The sequence below is a fragment of the Saccopteryx bilineata genome, chromosome 1, assembly GCF_036850765.1.
Source record: "Saccopteryx bilineata isolate mSacBil1 chromosome 1, mSacBil1_pri_phased_curated, whole genome shotgun sequence".
In the NCBI taxonomy this organism is placed as follows: domain Eukaryota; kingdom Metazoa; phylum Chordata; class Mammalia; order Chiroptera; family Emballonuridae; genus Saccopteryx; species Saccopteryx bilineata.
In genome coordinates this window covers 295990780-296015204 of record NC_089490.1, presented here as the reverse complement: position 1 = coordinate 296015204, position 24425 = coordinate 295990780, and the positions used below count along the sequence as shown (strand labels likewise).

Below are 24425 nucleotides of genomic sequence, written 5' to 3'. Positions count from 1 at the left end.
GCCACGTAACTGGAATCAAAGAGGTTAACTTTGGGTTGGGTTTGTGTCTCCCCGGACATATTGGGTGAACCCACAGTCTTTTAGTGAAGTCTTATTCCAGTTTGGCTAGTACTTGGTCTGAACCTAACATGGAGTTTATAGAAGCCTGCTTGGGGGAAAGTTAAGGTCTGTCAGTGCTGAACCCTATGTAAGAGCTCCTAGAAAATGGTAGACTGAACTTTCTTAATATACTGACAGAGGTCAGTTATTTTGTAACCATCACCCTTTACCCCTAGGAGTTTGAGTTACTATAGTTATGATTTTTTGCCAAATTCTGTCTTTGTCATTTTGAATTTTATAGAAACTCGAGCTGGATCGATTTATGCTTTATGCCCATGGACCTGACCTTTGTAGAGAATCAGATCTTCGACATGCAATGGCTAATTGTTTTGAAGCATTAATAGGTAATTTCTTTTTTATAATCTTATTTCTTGCATGTCTGAAATGTCTGGAGAGCACATAAAATTCATTCTGCAGACTTGGGACAGAATGACTTGTTCTCAAAGTATGTGAGGTCCCTAGAATAATGCCCTCTCGTTGTGCCGAAGTTTTTGTGGTTCTTCCAGGCAGAGTTGTGCTTGCTTTTCTCATATCCCTGGTCCCTGAAATGGTCTGATGTCATGTTCATGCTTGGATATATATATATATATATATATATATACTGAATTGAATTGAAGTGAATTAATATGGAGACAGATTACTTTCCAGATTTGATTCAGGATCACATCCATAAATAAACAGTAATTTGGTTACTGGGGAGGCCCCTAATACTGCTTTTGATCACATTTTAAACTATTTACAAGATTCTTTGATTTAAACTTTTTAAAAACATGGCATTTTTAAAACCCCAGGGCTTGAGTCTATATAGCTATTATTTATTCTCTTGATGCAAGACTGATGCAGACACTGTACTTCCTCAGTTTCTTCTTATTGCACCCAGAATACAGGTGCAGGAAAATGACGAAGCGTTAATTAGCTGGTGATTGCAAGTATGCTTTACAATGAAATGTTACAGTAGATTGACAGGCCCTTGATTTTTTTTTTTAGGTGAATGATTGAATACATTTTATTTTTCAAAGGCCTTTTGTACTTCCTTATCAATTTTGCCCTCTTCCTTTGAAAATGAATATAAAAGCTTCCCTTTATAGTTTTATGCTGATAATGGTAGCAAGAGTGTTTAATAATTATCCAGTCTTTTCACAGCTATTTTTTTTTTTTTGCACAAATATGTCTTATATTTAGAGTTTGTCGCATGGAGTCACTGTTCTCTGTACACATAATATTTTTTATTTATTTTTTGTATTTTTCTGAAGTGAGAAGCAGGGAGACAGAGAGACAGGCTCCTGCGTGCGCCCAAATTGGATCCACCCGGCATGCCCAATAGGGTGCAATGCTCTGCCCATCTGGGGCCCTTGCTCTGTTGCAACCAGAACCATTCTAGCACCTGAGGCAGAGGCCATAGAGCCATCCTCAGCACCCAGGCCAACTTTGCTCCAGTGGAGCCTTGGCTGTGGGAAGGGAAGAGAGAGACAGAGAGGAAGGAGAGGGGGAGGGGTGGAGAAGCAGATGGGCGCTTCTCCTGTGTGCCCTGGCCGGCATTCGAACCTGGGACTTCAATACTCCAAGCCAATGCTCTACTGCTGAGCCAACTGGGCAGAGCCATGTACACATAATATTTTTGATAGTTAGTGTTACCATTGGCCTCAGAACCTGGCAAATGTGATTCGTGCCCCCAGTTCTTACCACAAAAAGATCTGTTCTCATTACAACACAGTTATTTGGACTCTTACTCTTTAGTAGTCCGGATATTTTTTTTTCAACAGACTTTAAAAACTTGCTTTATTATTCTTGCAAATCTGGTTTTCATACTCTGTATGCTTTCAGTTAAGGGAAGATAGAGAGAGATTCTTATGCTCAGTTGAAATCTGTTGTTAAAATACAAATAGAGACAGTCCCAGGTCTCCAAAAATGTTGGCTTCAGTCCTGTCTCGCTCGTTGGTGGGGTCACTGAGATCCAATCCCCATCTTCCCTGTTCCTCCATCTGCTCCTTCAGATCAGAGATCAAGCACTCAAGGTCAGGCCTATTATTATTACTGTTGTTATTTCTACAAATGTTGATGGAGAATACAGGTGTTTAGTCATCAAAAGCTCCAGTGGCTAAGTGTCTTTAATATTTTATATGAAAAATGACCTTTGTGAAGACAGACATAAGAATATATGATTACCTTACTCCAAAGTTATTTGATATGCAGTTAAAATGTTACTGTAGTACTTACTGGTTATGATTAATGGTAAATGTGTGTACAGTGCTTAATTATTTTAAAATAATTATTTCAAATTGAAGGTAAAGGTTGTCTTGATTTTGATTTGCAGAAGCCCTCATTGATCTGAACTCAGGTTTCCTCTGTGGTCTGAAACAAACTATAAATATATGAAATAAAACAGCATTTTTGTAAAGTTAGGTGTTTGTGTGCAGTGTAGTAAGATTCATACCTATACCTTATAGCTCACATTTGTCCTTTTCTACTTACACTATTCAATTTAGATTTTAGTAAATTGAATTTCGTATTTCAGTCTCATATTTATGATACAAAGGATAGCCAGGAGAGGAAAAGTACTGCCTTTAAAACAATTGCTTCTGATCTTGTCAGTTACTTCTGGAGTGGGTTCTGGCTTGCCGGTTTGCTTTTTCTCGGGATATGTAATTTTCTTTGCGTATTAATGCAGCCTTCCTCCGGGTACTCTCTTCTATCTAGGGGCTGTTTACTTGGAGGGAAGCCTGGAGGAAGCCAAGCAGCTATTTGGACGCTTACTCTTTAATGATCCGGTATTTATCTCTACCCATTTGATTTTTCTCAGTTACATATCATTACAGAAGATTTTTATATCAGTCTTTGTGTTTTAAAGAGAGTGTAGGAGAGGCGAATGTACCAGAAATAGCTTATTCAGTTCTCTCTTCCCTCCTGGTCATTTGTAAATGAAATGTGAATATTAATATAGCAGGATTTTGCTTTATTTTGAAGTATCTTGGAGTTAATTATGATTTTCTGTTTTATCGTCGTTGGGTACCGACCCCTTGCAGGCTTAGTTGAATCTCTGCCTTTGGCTCTTCTGTTTATGATTTGTTTCTATGTTATGTAGACTAGATAAATGCATACTTCAGGAATTCAGTTCATAGGGAGTTTCTGATAGGGCTATTAATAAAGACTACGGCAATATGTTTTTTTAAAGCAAATTATAGTTTAAGAAAAAATGGATTTTGAAACAGTTTCTGTTGTTACTAAAGTTTTAAGCTATGAATATTGCTAGAGCTACCTTTTTTAATCCTGCATGTAATAGAGCATACTGGATGCTTTTTGTACCAAAACAAGTCAATTTAACATTTAAAGGGAGAGGCAGCTTTGTATTCCAAATTGAAATGTCATTATAATTGAATGAAATAGCCCTCATGGAGTAATAAAGAACATTGGGAGCCAGTGTTTTAAGCTGTTGTGCAACCTTCAGCTTAAGTGACTGTCAGATGTTATTACCGTATTACTTAGGGTAGTTGAAAAAAAAGAATCAATAGTTTTGAAATATGGGACCTGGACGATGTTTGTATCTGAGGATATGATTTTTTTTTAAATCTGTTTTTATAGATATGTGATGATTTTATATGTTTGAATTTCTTCCCTGATGGGAAAATTATCTACAGATGTTCCCTGTCCCCCACTTTGTCCTACACCATAAACAAGTGTGGATCTTGATTTATGTCCGTGGCAGATGGCATGTATTTGAAGTCCTTTTCTCCAGCCTGCAGATATCTTTGTTCTGCCTTTCTCTTCTGCTGGCAGTTGTAGTGAGCTCTTTGTGTCGTTTCCTCCTGCCAGTGCTGCTCCTGTGTGCCCCCTCGCGGGCACACCCACCGGCCTCCCCCACCCACGCACGGCTTTTTCTCCCGTCTTATCTGCACGCGCCATCCACGCGCTCCTGTTTCTCTGAAGTCATGCAGCTTTACACCTTGTGTTCTTAATTGCATGAGTTTTTGTTGGGATTCTTTTCTCTCTTTAAATTGCTTCTCTCCCACTTGTCTCCTTAGCAGGCTTATCTTCTATTTCCAGTACCAAGTGCAAGGCTGGCATGTGCAGTGTTTAATAAATATTTGTTAAAGGAACGAAATGAATAAATGACTAAATGAAGAAGCCGAATCTTGAACATTATCTTACAAATGGCACGGCTGAGATTCAGAAGTCATTTTAGTGTGCCCTTCATGAAATAGAACAGGGCTTAGTAATAGATGGTCTTCCCACTTCAGCAGGGTCAGGTGCGCACACCCAGACATTCTAACTCATTTGACATCTGCATATATGTTTACATTTGTTGTTGTAGTACTATCTGTGAGAGATGTTGGCAAACCTTTGTACATTTTTTTAAGTAATGGCATTGTGAAAGCCTAATCAGCCCAAGACAGCCAGGGACAGCTCTGTAGGCTGACAAAGTCAGAATTACTGATTCCGTGGGGGGGGGGGGGGCACTCATGAGAGGGAAGTGGGCATCCTTGTCCTGGCTGAACCCGGGCTAGTGCTGACCGGTGCTAAGGAGGGCCAGGGAAGCAAGGGTCCATTCCTGATTGGTTGCCTTATCTGAGGCTGGATTAGAAGAGGCAAGGGATTACTTTGGGATTGGGTGCTGTCAGGAGCCAAGGGCAGTTTGAATGTTGCCAGTAATCTTTATTTAGGGGATAAGACGTGGCAAAGCAGGTCAGAGGGCAGCGCTGGCAGGAAAGCAGTGGCCCTGGAGTTTTACAGCTGCTCCCAGGCCCTGAGGGAAACGTGGCTCCCAAACCTTGCAGCTGGTGTATTTGTGTCGTCCTCTCTGCCCTGTAATAGTGGGGCTTTTTCCTCTTTCTCCGCCTGGGTTGATGTTCACCCTTCAACCCCAGATAGTTTTTGTCATTTCTGTGTTTTCTGGTTTGTGTGTCCCTTCACGGTTTACCCAGTACAGTCAGAGCCGTTGTTGCAATTTGGTCGTCCCAGTGACCCTCTTAGAAAGATGGGAGCAGTTACTGGGTAGACTTTCCTTGTCTCCTACACCCCCATCTATTTTTGTCTTTACATATCTGTACCGGTGTCTAGAAACTGGAAGAAGTGTCCTCAAATTGCCGCTGGGTAGATTCTCATAGGTGTTTCATAGGCACCTCATTTCAACAGTTTCAGTGTTCGAGTTCATCACCTTCACCCTAAACATCCTTCTCTTCTTTTACTCTTATGATCTAAACTAGAAATCTGAGGATCTTTTATCCATACACTTTTTTCTCTCTGTATCCATTCAGTTGCGAACTCCTGTCGGTTCTGTTCCCATTATCTCTCGACTTGGTTTGCTCTTGGCCGTTCAGCTGCTGTAATGTTTGTCCTCCTCGTCGCCACCGGGATATTTCACTGGTCGCCATTCCTCACTTCCAGTGCATCCTTCATTCTACATTTAGTGTCATCTTCTTTTTAAGGCACAGATTTGATTACAGTCTTTCCAGTTTCAAATCCTTGATTTCTGTACTGCCTGCCAGTCTGTGTACTATACAACATGGCATTTAATAGTTTTCATAATTCAATGCCCACCTAGTTTTTCAGTCTCCTTTCTTTTTACTCCCTCTGTGCCATTCTAGGATTTACCTTCTTTTAATTAAAAATTTTTTCAAAGAGCGGTTTATGTTCACAATTGAGCAGAAGGCACTGAAATTGACCATATAGTCTTTGCCTCACATGGGCATAGCCTCCTCCATTCTATCAAGCTCCCTGCCCAGAGTGGTGCATTCATTACACTCAGTGAACATTGACACATAGAATTCCACAAGCTCCACAGAGGATTCAGTGAGGATTCCACATACTCCACAGTGAGGATTCACTCTTGCTACTCTACATCCTGTAGGTTTGGGCAGATGTATCAATACAAGTATCCAGCATCATGTCATAGAGAGTATTTTCACTGCCCTGTGCTCTGCCTATTAGACTACCCTTTGTGCCTGCACACGGCAAGGCTTATTTGTGCATTGATGGTGCCCTGTTTTTAGTTATCTCCCGCTGCTGTTCACTTAGTTCTTCGGGATACATCTGAAGAGTCACCTTCTCTTTGTAGTTTTATCTGGCACCTGCAGGCATCATTGTCCTAGCACGTAACGTGTATCTCTATTATAGAGCTGAACTAAGTTTACTAAATTATACTTATTTACCTTTATTCTTCCCCACTAGGCTTCTTTGAGGACAGGGATAGTGTCTTATTCATCTGAGTAAGCTGAGACATAAGAGGTATTCACTAAAAATATACGCATGAACAAGTGTCCCAAGAGTCATCGAACATTTTCCAGAAGTGCAAACTGAAGGTGGAGACTTTACCTAAAAGCTAGGAAAGGGTAGAACTGGGATTCCAATCTAGATCTTTTCTAGGAATTTTTCTCTGACCTCGAGGTACAGAAGAACCTCATCTCTGTGTGCAGGGTGGATTAAGGTGGTGGGTGCAGTTGAAATAGTGTGTTGTAGCCCTGGCTGGTTTGCTTAGTGGTTAGAACATCAGCCTGGCATATGGAGGTCCCAAGTTCGATTCCCAGTCAGGGCACATATGAGAAGCAACTCTTTGCTTCTCTCCCCCTTCTCTCCCTCTTCACCTCTCGCAGCCAGTGGCTCAGTTGGTTCGAGCATCGGCCCTGGGTGCTGAGGATAGCTCAGTTGGTCTGAGTGCATCAGCCTCAGGCACTAAAAATAACTTGGTTGATTGGAGCATCAGGGGTTGCTGACTGGATTCTGGTTGGGGTATATGTGTGAGTCTGTCCCACTATCTCCCTCTCTTATTTAAAGAAAAGAAATAGTGTGTTGTGAGGGAGGAGTTAAGCTGTTATACCATGATGTCTGGCAGCAGATCTTAAAGCAGAAATTGGGGTTTTTGAGTGAGAAACACACAGGAGAAAGGTGAATCAAGAAATCTGAGAACTTTGAGCGTTGAAGATTAGAGTTGGTTGGAAGAGATAGGTGTTTGTCACTACTGTTAATATCCTCATTACTGATAGTAGCGTGTTCTGTGTGCCAGCCCTGGTTTAGTACTTTGGGGTGTCTGAAAGCACTTTGCAATAGGTGCTGTGATTGTCCTTGTCTTACACTTGAGGAAAGGGGTATTTTGAGCAGTTATGTGTTTGCCAGCATGGACTCAAGTGCACCCGGGTTGCCTGACTCCTAAGCCTGCGGCCTTTCCTATCACCACACTCCCCAGTTTAAGGAAAGGCGTAAAGTTATTATTTGGCCGTTTGGGTGTGAGGTCAAAGATGCTCACTAAGTCATGTAGAGTTACGGACTGGTGGCTTGGATGAGGCAGCAGAGATGAACAAGTGATGCACACTGAGGCCGTAGCTGCAGTAGTGGGGGTGTGGAGCTCGGCAGCGGAGCTGGTGATGGGGAGGTTGGGAGGAAGGCAGAGGTCCAGGAAAGGCTCCTTTGGGTATAGGAGGAGAAAATAAAGCACCCAGAAAACGGGCAAGTCGCAAGGGAGTGACATTCAGTGTGATTCATGCCACAGAGAATTCAAGGGAAACGTTATTGATTTGGTTAAGAGAAGTTTTTAAAAATGCTTTAAAAGAACAGTTTGATATTTAAGCATTTTTTAATATTGGCAAAAAAAAGTCCTAGGTATATTTTATTATGATTCCAGTTGTACAGAAGTGTCAGATGTTTTATTTCACTTTGTCATCATGTGTGTCACAAGCGATAGCAAATTTTCCTGTACTTCTTCCCAATCCCTAGATTTAAAAAAATATTTTTTCCCTCTCATTTATTTCAAAAACCTATCATAAGGCCAGAAAGTAGATTCAGTCAGATGCTCCCTAGAGTCTGAAACTGAAGGAAAAACACTTTAATCCTGAGGAAATAACGTACTGGGCTTCTCCATAAAAGTCACTCTTTCCCTTTTTTTACGTAAACGTGTGCCGTGACTCACAGTAAAAGTGTGGTCTTATCGATCTAAGACTTTATGGACTGGGTACAGGATGTTTTTCACTCCGTCTCAGACAGCTCCTATGATAATGAATAAGTACCTGAAATAAAGGACATTTGAGATGGGTTTTCATTACAAAAGGCACAGCTGATGCACAGTTCTGGGGAATGGTAAACTAAAAAAATATGATTAAAATAGCAACTTAATCCAGTGTATTAGGTTAAGCAAATGTGTAACTTAGTTTTCAGAGGTGTCTTTGACTCCTGGGGATGGGGTGGCTCTTTTCCTACCCAGCTTAATAGGCTAATTAGAGTCACTACAGGCGGTTTGAGTGGTGACTACACTTTAGATAAAAATTAGTTTGCTAGCACTATTGAATTTGCAGTAAGTGGAGTCAGCATCTGAAATAGTTCGGTATTTCACATAATGGCATTTTATTTAGTACTCTAGAGGTGGTAAATGGCTCCCTTGAGCACTAAAGGCCCCACTCCATTTTCCAGGACCTGCGCGAAGTCTGGCTCAATTATCCTCTGCACCCACTCCAGGTAAGTGCGCCTGGTCTGCAGAGAGCTTTGTGACTCTCGGTAATCGTCTTACTTCAGTTTGCTTTTTCCCCTCCTGCTTTTATCCTTAGCTTCCCTTCAGTGGCATTATGACTTTAAGCTGGGTGTCAGAAGTGGAAAACTTCAGAACAAATACCAAAATGATCCCATACATTGCATTTATGTGGTCTGGATGGCGTGGGGCCTGGGACACCTTCCCTTACGAGGCAGGAAGAACTATTTCTGTGGTTGTGGTTTGGCCTCTCCCCTCCCCCCAAGAGTAATACTCAAAGTATATGTTGATGCCTGTATATCTACATGCCTGCTGTTGGAGACAAGATATAGAAGCAAGTCTGGGCTTATTGCAAAGAAGAACAAATACTAAATTAACATTGCACAAGTGTCACCTGATTTGAACCTTAGAAATTGCAGGCTTAGACTCAGATTACAGAAAACATATTATAAGTTAAAACTTTACTACAGTATGATAACTTTTTACTCAGGATTTTAGAATTTAAAAGATCTATATGTGGTGACATCCTCTTCCCCAGTTGGTTTAAAAATTTTTGCTATTCTTTGCTTTTTTTCTATTTTACTTTGGAGATAGATGTATCTATCCTTATATATCCATATTGTTATATATGGATATATGTATATTATATATAATAAGAATAATTACTAGTGACCGACCTCTCTCATGGGAGCCTTTACAGTAATAAATGGCATTAATTCAAAGTACTTTAGAAATATTTTATTAATGTGAAATTGCCCAGAGTTGTTGGAAATTTTCAGTTACACTTTTCTATTTGCTCTCTGCCAGTTGTTAAAGGCTCATTATTATGTTGAGCACCTGCCTACTGATATAATACTCTCTATTGTAAGGTGAAACAGTTCTAGAGATGATGCTCATTTGCCAAAATAGGTTGGTCCCTAGAAGACACACAGTAGTCAAGTTACTCTAATGCAGTGGTTCTCAAAGGGCAGCCCCCAGCCAGCAGCATCTCTGTTACCAGGGACCTTACCAGGAAGGCCTATTTTGGTCCTTACCCCAAACATGCTGAATCAGAAACTCAAGGGGGCGAGGGGGGGAGTGCTGGCCATGTGTATGTAATAAGCCCTACAAGGGTTCTGATGACCTCTGAGTTTGAGAACCACTGTGTGTCTTGTCCATTGGCAGTTCCTTGGCTCACCCTTTCCTAGGAGAGTTAGTAGAATACTTTGGAGTTTGAACTGTGTACAGTACTTGGCCTTGAAATTTGATAGAAGATTGGAAAATATTACTTGAAACTTCTTTAAATATTAGGTTTGTTTGCCATTCTAAGGGATGAGAGAGAAGCTTCCATGTTTTATTGGCCTTTCAAAAATTTCTGCCTATGAAAGAAAGAATTTACAAGACACTATCCTAGAATTGATAATTACTCTTGTAACCAAAAACTGTATGTGATTTTTATTTATTTCTCTTTTCCTGTAGCTACAAGAGCCAAATACTGATCGACAACTTATTGAGACTTCTCCAGTGCTACAGAAACTTACTGAGTTTGAAGAAGCAATTGGAGTAATTTTTACCCATGTTCGACTTCTGGCAAGAGCATTCACATTGAGAACTGTGGGATTTAACCATCTGACCCTGTGAGTTAAAAGTACCCATGTAGGGGCACAGAGAACTAGATAGAGGGTGGCGGAGGACAATCTGACTTTGGGTGAGGGGTACGCAACATAATTTAATGACAAAATAACCTAGACATGTTTTCTTTGAATATATGTACCCTGATTTATTAATGTCATCCCATTACCATTAATAAAAATTTATTAAAAAAAAAAAAAGTACCCATGTAGTTCCATTGGGACCATTTAAATAAGCAATCCCAAACCGTTGCTGTGTACCCTTTAAAACAAATGGGATTTCAAACATATTTCTAGGAAATTGTGAGATGGATAAATAGCCAGACACTGGCATGGACAAGGAGATAGGCTCCAATCAGTTATGTTCGGTTCTATTGTCACTCATCACATTTCTTCATAAAGTGTAAGAGAAGTGTGAAGGAAGTAAGAACTTGTTCTGTGAAGGGGCTGATATTAAATATTTTGGTCTGTATAGGCCATGAGGTGTGATTCTACCGTAGTAGCATAAAGGCAGCCACAGAAAAAGTATAAGAGTGAACATGGCTGGGTCCCAGTTAAATGTATTGACAGAAACAGGCCATGGGCTGAGTGTGGCCCTCCAACCCTTGCTCAATCAGTTATTTGAAGATGGGCTAGTATAATAATAAATAAAATAACCAAAATGTTATTTCTTTGCTTGCTGTTTTTTATTCAATTTTTGGCTCTCTTCTTCAAATCAAATGTTCTTTAAACTGTAAAGATTAAAGAACCTTATCATAGTTTTTTCAGTGTTCTTATCCTAGATTCCAGATTTGATTAATGGAGTGTATACAGGGCTGGGTAAAAGTAGGTTTACAGTTGTTCATATGGCAAAGTACAAATTAATAAAAATAACACACGAATAAACTGTTTCGTGTCCTCACGACTATAAACCTACTTTTGCCCACCCCTTTATTTCAATAAAAAGTTAAAGCAGAGGAAATTCTTGGACTTTTTACTTGTTTTGTCTATTAGAGATTGTCTGTACAAGATTGTTGTCTACTTTATCTTTCACTTGATACTCCTTGGGTTCTGGTTTGGCAGTATATACCATTCTTTACTGGAGCAGTTGTTTAATCCTTAGATAGTACTCACTTTACTCTTTTTTGAAACTCAACCTGTGTTGACATAGAGCTCTTCTCAGTTGAGGGATCTTAGGTAATTGTATTTTGTTTTATGCTTTAAAGCAGGGGTCGGGAACCTATGGCTCACAAGCCAGATGTGGCTCTTTTGATGGCTGCATCTGGCTCGCAGAAAAATCCTTAATAAAAAAAATAACACTAAAAATATAAAACATTCTTTATTACAATCTACTCATTTCCTACCGCTTATGTTCATGGTTGTGAGTGACTGGAGCCAATCACAGCTGTCCTCTGGGACAACACCAAATTTTTATTGGATAATGTATAACGTACATGGGTCATTGTGAGGTCAGGAAGTAAACTTTCCTCCTTTTTAATCAAGTAGTTAGCTAGCTAATTGCAGAAACCCTTTTGACAAAGAAGATGACTAAAAAGAAAAAAAGATGAGGAGTATCGTACTTTTCAGCAGGAATGGCCAGAGGAATTCGCCTTTGTGGAGAGAGCAGGTTCTGCAGTGTGTCTAATATGCAATGATAAAATTGCATTGATGAAACGGTCAAATATAAAGCGGCACTTCGATACATGCCATACTACATTTGCATCGAAATATCCAGCGGGGGACAGCAGGAAGAGAGCATGTCAAGAGCTACTGTGCAGAGTGCAAGCTAGTCAGCAGCAACTCTGTGTTTGGACCCAACAAGGTGACTGGAACTCGGCTAGCTTTGCTGGTGCTTTAGCAATTGTGAGAAACAGAAAGCCATTCACAATGGGGGTATGCCAAAACATTCATGCTTGATGTTGCCAGTGAACTTTTTGATGACTTTTCAGATAAAGACAAGATAATCAAACGAATAAAAGACATGCCTCTGTCAGCAAGAACTGTTCATGATCATACCATCATGATGGCAAATCAAATTGAGGCAACACAAGTGAAGGACATAAATGCAGCACCATTCTTTTCTCTCGCTTTGGATGAGTCAACAGAAGTAAGCCATTTATCCTAGTTCAGCGTGATTGCAGGGTATGCTCTTGGTGACACACTATGTGAGGAAAGTCTTGCTGTTTTGCCTATGAAAGAGACAACAAGAGGGGAAGATTTATTCAAGTCTTTCACTGAGTTCACTAAAGAAAAACATCTACCGATGGATAAACTTATTTTGGTGTGTACTGATGGTGCTCCGTGCATGGTGATGAAAAACAGAGGATTCGTAGCGCTTCTTCGTGAACATGAAAAGAGACCCATCCTAAGTTTTCACTGCATCCTACATCAGGAGGCGTTTTATGCTCAGATGTGTGGCAAGCAGCTTGGTGAAGTGATGTCGCTGGTCATTCTGGTGGTCACCTTTATTGTTGCCCGAGCTTTAAATGATCGCCAGTTTAAAACACTGCTGGATGAAGTTGGGAATAATTATCCTGGTCTGCTTCTGCACAGCAGTGTGTGTTGGTTGTCAAGAAGGAAGGTGCTCAGCCGTTTCACGGCTTGTGTGAGTGAAATCTGGACTTTTCTTGAAATGAAAAACGTCGAGCATCCTGAGTTAGCTAACACTGAGTGGCTCCTGAAGTTCTACTACCTCGTGGACATGACTGAACATCTGAACCAGCTTAGTGTGAAAATGCAAGGCGTTGGAAATACAGTCTTATCCCTTCAACAAGCAGTGTTTGCATTTGAAAACAAGCTGGAACTCTTCATCGCCAGCATTGAAACAGGTCATTTACTACATTTACTTTTTTGGGCCACGGACCAGTTTAATGTCAGAAAATATTTTCATGGACCCGCTTTAGGATGAGACGGAAAAATGTATCACGTGACCGAGACAAGCATCAAGAGTGAGTCTTAGACAGATGTAACAGAGGGAATCTGGTCATTTTTTAAAAATAAAACATTGTTTAGACTTAAATATAAATAAAACAGAAATAATGTAAGTTATTTATTCTTTCTCTGTAGACCAGTACCAAATGGCCCACGGACCGGTACCGGTCCGTGACCCGGGGGTTGGGGACCACTGGTTTACTACACTTTGAAAAACTGGGAGAGTTTAAAGATGCGTGCACAGCGAATGACCCTGCTCAACATCTTGATCTCCAGCAGCTAGCGGGCTTCACATCTAATCTCCTGCAGTCATTCAAAGCACACTTTGGAAAATTTTGTGAGCGCACTCATCTTTTTAAGTTCATCACCCATCCACACGAGTGTGCAGTGGACAGTGCCAACCTGAGTTAAATCCCTGGTGTTTCCGTCAGAGATTTTGAGCTACAAGCTGCTGACCTGAAGGCCTCAGACATGTGGGTGAATAAGTTCAAGTCACTGAATGAAGATTTGGAAAGACTTGCAGGACAGCAAGCAGAGTTGGCAAGCAAACACAGGTGGGGAGAAATGAAAAAACTTCAACCTGTGGACCAGCTGATTGTCAAAACTTGGAACGCACTTCCTGTCACATATCACATATTGCAGTGTGTGAGTATTGCTGTACTGACAATGTTTGGCTCTACATATACATGTTAGCAGTCTTTCTCACATCTAAAGAACATTAAGACCAACCTACGATCACATTTAATGGATGGAAGTCTCAGTGCCTGCCTGAAGCTTAACCTCACCACCTATAAACCAGACTACATAGCCATCAGCAAAACCATGCAGCACCAGAAGTCGCATTAATGGTAGGAAGTACTTTATTCATTATTGGTTAGCATCAGCATAACAACGTTATTAAAAAGAATTCAGAGACTTATTGTACTTTAAAAGTGTTGGTCTTACATAAAATGCACACATTTACTTGTATTTAGTGTTAAACATATTGTATGGCTCTCACGGAATTACATTTTAAAATATGTGGCGTTCATGGCTCTCTCAGCCAAAAAGGTTCCCAACCCCTGCTTTAAAGCAAGATGAATAGATATGTTACCTTTTAAAATGTGTTTTAAAAAATTCTGGTGTGTTTTTTTTTTGAATAAGTACTTATTGACCCCTTTACACTGATGCTTCTTTACTCAGAGGCCACAACCAGAGAATGGAATTCCTAGGTGACTCCATAATGCAACTGGTCGCCACAGAGTACTTATTCATTCATTTCCCAGATCATCATGAAGGACACTTAACTGTGAGTTTATCTTAATTCCCTCCAATTAGATTGCTGTAAAATAGAGAGTGAAGGTCAGAAGAGTCAAGTATCTATTTATAGAATCGATGAGTTAGTTCTTGGTGACTTTAGCATGCATAGCGTATTGATTTTTTTTTATTTCATTATGCAAATTGTGTACAAGGCAAAAGAATACTGTTAAGAACTCATACTTTTTCACTTAATGATTGCTTTGTTCAAGACATTGAGCTAGGCTTCATGGGGGGAGCAAATATTAAACATGAAAAATTAGAAGATAGGCCATAGGGTTACTCAACAGTTTGTAGAATACAGTGGAGTTGAAAGAGACTTACAGAGACCAGGTTTGATTTATGGACAAAGTGAAAGTCCCCATTCCTCTCACTTTTGTCTCATTGTATAAAACTTTATTGAGCTTATTATTGATCAATAATATAACTGGAGTGGTGAACAAAACATTGGAAGCCGGTCATGATGGTCTCCCAAGCCATAAGGAATAACCTTTGAGCAGTACCTCTAGAGTTGGGCATTGAGAAGGCCAGTATGTTACAGGGCAAGGGAAAAATACAGTCATCTCACCTTATCTGCGGTTTTGCTTTCTGCGGTTTCAGTTACCTGTGATCAACCATGGTCTGAAAATATTTAATGGAAAATTCCAGTAAACAATTCATAAGTTTTAAATTGCATACAGTTCTGAGTAGTGTGATGAAATGTGCCGTTCTGCTCCTGCCCAGGATGTGAGTCATCCCTTTGTCTAGTGTATCCTGTCGTATAGGTTACCTCCTCACTCACTAGTCACTCAGTAGACTGACTTCATTTTAGGGAATCAATAAATGCGGTGTTCAAGTTACCCTTATTTTACTTACTAATGGCCCCAGAGTGCAGGAGTAGTGATGCTGGCAATTCGGAAATGCCAAAGAAAAGCCAGAAAGTGCTTCCTTCGAGTGGGAAGGTGAGTACAGTACAATAGTATATTTTAAGAGAGAGAGAGAGAACACATTCATAAAACTTTTATTACAGTATATTGTTATAATTTTTCTATTTTATTATTGTTAATCTCTTACTGTGCCTAATTTATAAACTAGACTCTATCATAGATATGTATGTATAGACAAACATAGTATGTATAGGTTTTGGTACCTTTTGCAGTTTGAGGCATCCATTGGGGATCTTGGAAAGTATTCCCTTTGGAAGTGGGAGGGCTACGGTAGTAGAACACTATATTATGGTTTATTAGTGTAGACTCTTTTTTGTTATGCTTGAAGCAGTGAATGGTAAGTCTTTTGTACTTTGCATTTCTACAAATTTTATGCTTGCTTTGCTTTGAATAGAATTGGATCTTATATCTGCAACTATCAACCCTGGAAATAGTTTATATGAGATACAAATATTAGAATTAGGGAGAATATGGTGATTTGGCTATGTTTAAATGTAATTTTTCAGCAGAATTTCTGAGCCCAACCAAATACAGTCCTTTCATTTACCCACTCAATGAATATTTATTGTGCTTCTACCAAACCCCATGTGTCATTATATGGGAAATCAGCAGTACTCTAAGTTTAAATTAGTTTGATTGCCATTTAAAGTTAACTGCTTTTGGATGGAAAAGAAAGTGCTTTCTTCTTGAATTAATATTAGATCCTTAAGAACATATAAGCATGCACCAGAAATAAACTAGCATCTCTTGACTCTTTCTCTGTGTTGGGGAATCAGTAAATGCTTTTTCAGGATCCTCCACTAGGGAATAGACTTTGTAGCTGTCAGACAATCTGGTTGATCTGAGAAATGGCCAAACCAAACCAAATGGTTTGAAGTAGTAATTCATTTTTTGGCCATATAGAGGCCACTGCTGAAATTGGAGTGACTTAAACACACACAAAATTATTAATGGACTCTCAGATTTTATGGAGGTGGGATGTTATATAGATCAACAGGGTTACGGCTTCCTGTCTTAGTCACTGCACACACACACACACACACACTCACACACACTCACACACACTCACACACATCGTATCCCCAGCGTTGAGCACATGATGAAACCAAAGCTTATTAAGCTCTGTCCAAGGTCTAGGTCAGGGGTCCCCAAACTTTTTACACAGGGGGCTAGTTCACTGTCCCTCAGACCGTTGGAAGGCCAGACTATAAAAAACTATGAACAAATCCCTATGCACACTGCACATATCTTATTTTAAAGTAAAAAAACAAAACGGGAATAAATACAATATTTAAAATAAAGAACAAGTAAATTTAAACCAACAAAATGACCAGTATTTCAATGGGAGCCATGCTCCTCTCACTGACCACCAATGAAAGAGGTGCCCCTTCATGAAGTGCTGCGGGGGCCGGATAAATGGCCTCAGGGGGCCGCATGTAGCCCACGGGCCGTAATTTGGGGACCCCTGGTCTAGGTAAAGGTAAAAGCAGGACTGACAGACTCTAGTTTTGTGTTCTTTCCAAAGTCGTTTCAATGCCTTAACTGTAGTTGTATCCAAAATATGTTCATCAGCCTTGCTGTCTTAAAATTACACAATTTTGGATGGCTTATTAGAAAGATGTTAACAAATGACAAAATCATACTAGAGTAGTTTTTATTAACTGTATTCACAGAAAGCTGTGGTAATAATCAACAGGACTACCAATTCTGCTGGCAAAACAAAGATGACCTATCTTCAGTTAAATATTATATGTGTTTAAAAAGATGTGACCTCAGTGATGAGTGTGGTTGCCTCCTTTCTCCTTGAACACCGTCTTGTGCGAGCTTGTCATGCTGCACCTTCTCGGGTTTTCTCTCTCCTCTTGAGCTCCTCTCCCTCCTCTGAAGGCTTACTTTATCCTGTATAGCTGATGACTATTCTGGTGCCCAAAAGGCTCACTCTGAGGCTATTTTCTTTCTTGCTCGAGTCTTTCTTAGGTAACCTTTTCCTGTGTATGTGACCAGTTTCACTCCATAGCAGATGACAGATCTCATCAGTCCGATTCTTTTCTGAGCTCCAGTAGCAGCTGCCTTCTCAGCCTCTCTGCAAGTTTAAGACTGAACTTTTACAAGCTTCTCCCACCTGGGTCCTCTGAGTAATTGACTGGTAGCATCACCTGTTGTAAGACAGAGAAACCTGGGAGTTAATGTTTGATTCCTCCCTCTACTGCCCTTCCCCTTAGTTAGACCATTCACAGATCCTGGCATTGCTACCCCTTGAGTAACTGCCTCATCTTGGTCACCCAGATCCTCTCTGCCAGCTTATGTCACCTGTGCTGCTGTCCTGGTTTCTGCATAACTGTCAGATGTTATGGGGATTTGATCAACAAGAGACCCAGTTAGAAGCGGTGGCATTTATGAAATCGTAAAGATTGTGTTTATACAAAGCACTAGGCAGTATAGCAGGCTCAGATATCCCTTTGAGATGCAGGCTCCTTTTTGAATGCCAGTCTTTGTCAGTCTTGTGGGCATTTTTGTACTCTCCCTTGGGGGACATTGTATCAGGCAGAAACCCTTCAGTTGGCCCAGGCCGCAGGCCTGTGTGACTGTTGCAGCATCCTGCACTGGTCTTCCTGTGTCCGCTCTTGCTCCCATCCAGTCCAGTCTATGCTGCACCGGGCAGTTTTTCATGACCCATCTCCTTTGACCACACAGGCCATTCATCTTCAGTCCAGTTGATTGTTCCTCTTTGCCCAGCCTCTTAATATTGGAGTGTCCAGTTCTCAGACCTCTCCTTTCTTCCGACTTCCTCCCGTGAGTGGTCTCATGGCTTTGATTGCATCTGTACACTACTCCCTAATTTGTGTCTTTGGCCTTTACTTCTACCTCTAACTCAGACTCATATATCTATGTATAATCTTATACTGGAATCCCTAGTTGATTTCTGTTAGGCATCTTAAACCTAACATATCCAGAACAAAACTAATTTTCAGCCCAAACCTGCATTTCTCTAGGTGTTCTATCAGTAAGGATTGATACAATCTTCTAATTGCTTGGGCTAAAACCCTTAGGGTCATCCTTAAATCTTCTCTTTCTCTCTTACTGCACCTCCCAGCCATTAGTATATCCTGTTGATTGTACCTGAAAAGTTTTTCTGTAATGTTTGACTGGCTCCACTGTTATCTTTCCCCTAAATTATAGCTATAGTCTTCCAACTGGTTCATTCCTACCCTCCACTCCTCCACAGCCTTCTAGCACATTATATAGAGCAGTGGTAGTCAACCTGGTCCCTACCGCCTACTAGTGGGCGTTCCAGCTTTCATGGTGGGTGGTAGCGGAGCAACCAAAGTATAAATAAAAATATAGATTTAACTATAGTAAGTTGTTTTATAAAGATTTATTCTGCCAAACTTAGCAAAAATTCAACATAAAGTACTTGGTAAGTAATTATTATTATATGCTTTAACTTGCTGTAGCTCTGCTTTATAAATTTTATAAAGTTACATTACTAACAGAGATACAAAAGTGGGCGGTAGGTATAAAAAGGTTGACTAGCCCTGATATAGAGGAATCATTTTTATTTTATTTTAAATTACTGATTTTAGAGGAAGGAAGAGAGGGGGGGGGGAGGAAGAAAGAGAGAAACATAGATTTGTTGTTCTATTTATTTATTCATTCATTGGTTGATTCTTATATGTATGTGCCCTGCCCAGGGATTGAACCTACAACCTTGGCATATTGGGATGAAGCTCTAACCAACTGAGCTACCTGAAAAGGCTTAGAGCAATCATTTTTAAAGAGAAGTCAGATTACAACCCTTTTCTCTGTAAAACCATCCAAAGATTTCCCATCTCAAGAGTAAAAAAGTTTTTTTTTTTAACCTGCAAGACACTGTTTGACCTGCTTTCTTGCTGCTGTGTCTGACCTTGTGTTGGCCTCTGTGTGATTCCTCAGGATGCTAAGCAAGCCTTTGCCTTGGGGCCTTTGCACATATATCAGGTCTCTGTTCTAATGCCAGTTATCAATGAGAACTTTTTTTATTATTATTGATTTTAATTTTTTGTGTTTACATAGATTCTAGTGTTGCCCTGAGTGCATCTCCCCTCCCCTGTATTCCCCTCAACATCTCCCTTGTCCCTCTCCCCTTAGTGCCCTCCCCCCTTCCCTTCAGGTTTATCCCATCCTATCATCCCCTTTCCCTCTGTCCTCTTTTCCTCTGGTCCCTTTGATCTCTCCTCTGTCTCAAATTCGTTCCTCAGTTCACATTGTTTATTGGATTCCTCAAATGAGTGGGCTCATATGATATTTTTCTTTCTCTGCCTGGCTTATTTCACTTAACATAATAGTTTCCATGTCCATCCATGTTGACGCAAAAGGTAAGATTTCCTTCTTATCATGGCCCCATAGTGTTCCATTGGATATATGTACCACAGCTTTTTAATCCACTCATCCACTAACGGACACTTGGGCTGTTTCAAGGTCTTCGCTATTGTGAACAATGCTGCCATAAACATGTGGGTGCATTTCTTTTTTTCAGTTGGTGATACGGTATTCTTGGAATATATTCCTAAAAGTGGGATGGCTGGGTCAAAAGGCAGATCCATTTTTAATTTTTTGTGGAATCTCCACATTGTTTCCCACAGTGGCTGCACCAGTCTGCATTCCCACCAGCAGTGCAGGAGGGTTCCCCTTTCTCCACATCCTCACCAGCACTTGTCCTGTGTTGTTTTGCTAATGAGCACCATTCTGACAGGTGTGAGGTGAAATCTCATTGTGGTTTTAATTTGCATTTCTCTAATGATTAGTGATGTTGAACACTTTTTCATCTGTCTATTGGCCATCTGTATGTCCTGTTTGGAGAAATGTCTATTCATTTCTTTTGCCTATTTTTTTCTTCGATTGTTTGTTTTCCTGGTGTTGAGTTTTACAAGTTCTTTATAAATTTTGGTTATTAACCCCTTATCAGATGTATTATCGAATATGTTCTCTCGTTGTGTGGTTTGTCTTTTTTTCTGTTCTTGTTGTCTTTAGCTGTGCAAAGCTTTTAAATTTGATATATTCCCATTTGTTTATTCTATCTTATTTAACTTACCTGTGGCGATAAATCAGCAAATATATTGCTGCGAGAGATGTTGGAGAGCTTACTGCCTATGTTTTCTTCTAAGATGCTTATGGTTTCACAGCTTACATTTAAGTCTTTTATCCACTTTGAGTTTATTTTTGTGCATGGTGTAAGTTGGTGGTCTAGTTTCACTTTTTGCAGGTAGCTATCCAATTTTCCCAATACCATTTGTTAAAGAGACTGTCTTTACTCTATTGTATACTCTTACCTCCTTTGTCAAATATCAGTTGTCCATAATGGTGTGGGTTTATTTCTGGGTTCTCTATTCTGTTCCATTAATCTATATGCCTGTTCTTATGCCAGTACCAAATTGTTTTGAGTGCAGTAGCCTTTTAGTATAACTTGATATCCGGAAGTGTGATACCTCCCACTTTATTCTTCCTTTTCAAGATTGCTGAGACTACTCGTGTTCTCTTTTGGTTCCATAAAAATTTTTGGAATATGTGTTCTATATCTTTGAAGTATGTCATTGGTATTTTAATTGGTATTGCATTGAATTTTATAAATTGCTTTGAGTAATATAGACATTTTAATAATGTTTATTCTTCCTAACCATAAGCACGGTATCTGCTTCCACTTGTTTATATCTTCCTTGATTTCTTTTATTAATGTTTTATAATTTTCCAAGTACAAGTCTTTAATCACCTTGGTTAAATTTACTCCTAGGTACTTTATTTTTTTTTTGTTGCAAGGGAATTGTTTCCTTAATTTCTCTTTCTGAGAGTTCATTGTTGGTGTATAAAAATGCCTCTGATTTCTGAGTATTAATTTTATATCCTCCCACCTTGCTGAATTCATTTATCAGGTCCAGTAGTTTTTTGACTGAGACTTTATGGTTTTCTATATACAATATCATATTATCTTTCAAATAATGATAGTTTTACTTCTTCTTTTCCAATTTCGATGCATTTTATTTCTTCTTCTTGTCTGATTGCTTTGGCTAGGACTTCCAGTACTATGTTGAATAAGAATGGTGAAAGGGGGCACCCCTGCCTTGTTCCTGATCTTAAGGGGAATCGCTTTTAATTTTTGCCCATTGAGTATGATGTTGGCTGTGAGTTTGTCATGGATGGCCTTTATCATGTTGAGGTATGTTCCCTGTATTCCCACTTTCCTGAGAGTTTTGATCATGAATGGGTGCTGGATTTTATCAAATGCTTTTTCTGTATCTATTGAAATTATCATATGGTTTTTCTCCTTCCTTTCATTTATGTGATGAATCACATTGATTGATTTGCAAATATTGTACCAGCCTTGCCTCCCCAGAATAAATCCCACTTAATCATGATGTATAATTTTTTCCATATATTGCTGAATCTGGTTTGCTAATATTTTGTTGAGGATTTTAGCATCTAAATTCATCAGGGATATTGGCCTATAATTTTCTTTTTTTGTGTTGTCTTTGCCTGGTTTTGGAATCAGAATTATGCTCGCCTCATCAAAGGAGCTTGGAAGTCATCCTTCCTCTTGACTTTTTTTGAAATAGGTTGAGAAGGATAGGAGTTAGTTCTTCTTTGAATATTTGGTAGAATTCACTTGTAAAGCTATCTGGCCCAGGGCTTTTGTTTGTTGGGAGTGTTTTTAATCACTGTTTCTATCTCATTTGTTGTAATCAGTGTGTTTAGGTTTTCTGATTCTTCCAGATTGATTTCTAAAATATTATATGTTTCAAGGAATTTGTATGTTTCATCTAGGTTATCTAATTTTTTGGAATACAGTTCTTCATAGTATTTTCTTACAATCCTTTTTATTTCTGTGTGTCAGTTGTTATTTCTCCACTCTCATTTCTAATTTTATTTGAGTCCTCTCTCTTTTCTTTTTGGTGAGTGTGGTTAAAGGTTCATCAATCTTGTTACGTTTTCAAAAAACCAGGTTTCATTAATCATCTGTATTGTTTCTTTAGCCTCTATGTCATTTATTTCCACTCTGATCTTTATTATTTTTTTCCCTTCTACTACCTTTGGGCTTTACTTGCTGTTCTTTTTCTAGTTCTTTTAGATGCAGAGTCAAGTTGTTTATTTGAGCTTTTTTTAGCTTCTTATGGTATGCCTCTAATGCTATGAACTTCCCTCTCAGGACTGTTTTTGCTGTGTCCCATAAATTTTGAGTTGATGTGTGCTCATTATCATTCGTTTCTAGGAATTTTTTTGTTTCTTCTTTGATGTCAGTGTTAGCCCATTCGTTAATAATAACATGCTATTTAGTTTCCAAGTGTTTGAGTATTTTTCAGTTTTTCTGTTGTGGTTGATTTCTAGTTTCATGCCATTGTGATCAGAGAAAATGCTTGATATGATTTCAGTCTTCTTAAATTTGTTGAGACCGTTTTTGTACCCTAACATGTGGTCTATCCTAGAGAATATACCATGAGCACTTGAAAAGAATGTATATTCTACTGCGTTAGCGTGAAAGGTTCTGAAGATACCTATTAAATGCAGTTGATCTAGTGGATCCTTTAAATTTGCTGTTTCTTTGTTTATTTTCTTTCTTGAGGATCTATCTAGTGATGTTGGTGGGGTATTGAAATCCCCTACTATTATAGTATTGCTGTTGATCTTTCCCTTTATATCCATCAAAGTCTGCTCTATATATTTAGGTGCTCCTATATTAGGTGCGTAGATATTTATAATGGTTATATCTTTCTGTTGGATTGCTCCTTTATCATTATGTAGAGACCTTTATCTCTTACTATAGCCTTTGTTTTAAAGTCCATTTTGTCTAAGTATTGCTACCCCAGCTTTTTTTTCATTTCCATTTGCATGAAATATGTTTTTTCCATCCTTTTACCTTCAGTCTATGTGCACCTTCTGTTTTAAGGAGTGTCTCTTGTAGACAGCATATGTATGGGTCCTGTTTTTTTATCTACACAGCTACCCTATGTCTTTTGATTGGATCATTTAACATTTACATTTAAGGTTATTATTGATATGTAGTTGTATATTGACATTTTATTCTTTAAAGCTGTATTCCTCTTTTGCTGTATTCTTTTCCCCCTTTGGTATGTTTACAACAGGCCCCTTAACTTTTCTTGTAGCATTGGTTTGGTTGTAATGAATTTCTTGAATTTTTTTTGTCTGGGAAGTTTTTTTATTTCTCTTTCAATTTTAAATGATAACCTTGGTAGATAAAGTAGTCTTGGTTATAGGCTCTTGTTCTGCGTTACTTTGAATATTTCTTGCCATTCCCTTCTGGCCTCAAGTGTTTCTGTTGAGAAGTCGGATGTCATCCTTATGGGGGCTCCTTTGTAGGTGATAGCCTTTTTTTCTCTGGCAGCTTTTAATATTTTCTCTTTATCAGTTAGCTTTGGTATTTTAATCATGATGTGTCTTGGTGTAGGTTTCTTTGGGTTTCTCTTTAATGGAATTCTCTGTGCTTCTTGGACTTGTGTGACACTTTTTCCTGCATCAATTTAGGGAAGTTTTCAGCTATGATTTGATTTAACAAAGTCTCTATTCTTTGTTCTTTCTCTTCTTCAGGAACCCCTATAATGCAGATGTTATTTCTCTTCATGTTGTCACAGAGCTCTCTTAGAGTTTCCTCAGACTTTTTGAGTCTTTTTCTTTTTGCTGCTCTGCTTCCATGCCTTCGTTTATCTTGTCCTTTAACTCGCTGATTCAATCCTCAGCTTCATCTATCCTGCTTTTAATTCCTTCCATTGTGGTCTTCATTTCTGATATTGTATTTGTCATTTCTGAGTGATTCTTTTTTATTATTTCAATGTCCTTTTTCATATTTGCTATCTCTTTATTTAGTTGTTTGGTATGACCATCTGTTGTTGTTTTAAGATCTTGGAGCATCCTAACAATTATTATTTTAAACTTTGCATCCAGTAATTTGGGGTTATATCTGACTCGTTCAAGTTTTTTTGTGGGGATTTCTCTTGATTCATTTGTGTTGCATTTCTCTGCCTTCCTATTTTTTTGTGTATAAGAAAGGTATGGCCACTGGAGTCCAATGGATGTGGCCTCTGTGTTCCTAGGTGTGGTCTGCTGGAGGCCCGCCACCCACTGCCTCGGCTGTTTGGGTATGAGCATTGC

The 24425-nt window shown here is 39.2% G+C and overlaps 1 protein-coding gene across 7 annotated transcripts in view; it reads left to right on the top strand.

Moving 5' to 3' along the window:
• Positions 1-24425, top strand: part of DROSHA (drosha ribonuclease III) — a 139191-nt gene that overhangs the window by 96434 nt on the left and 18332 nt on the right. For all 7 annotated transcript variants that reach the window (XM_066244146.1, XM_066244150.1, XM_066244136.1 and 4 more), the window contains 5 exons: positions 341-443; positions 2797-2867; positions 8494-8538; positions 10007-10164; positions 14251-14356. In XM_066244146.1, coding sequence (XP_066100243.1) covers positions 341-443; positions 2797-2867; positions 8494-8538; positions 10007-10164; positions 14251-14356 — 483 coding nt within the window. The remainder of the gene's footprint in view (positions 1-340; positions 444-2796; positions 2868-8493; positions 8539-10006; positions 10165-14250; positions 14357-24425) is intronic.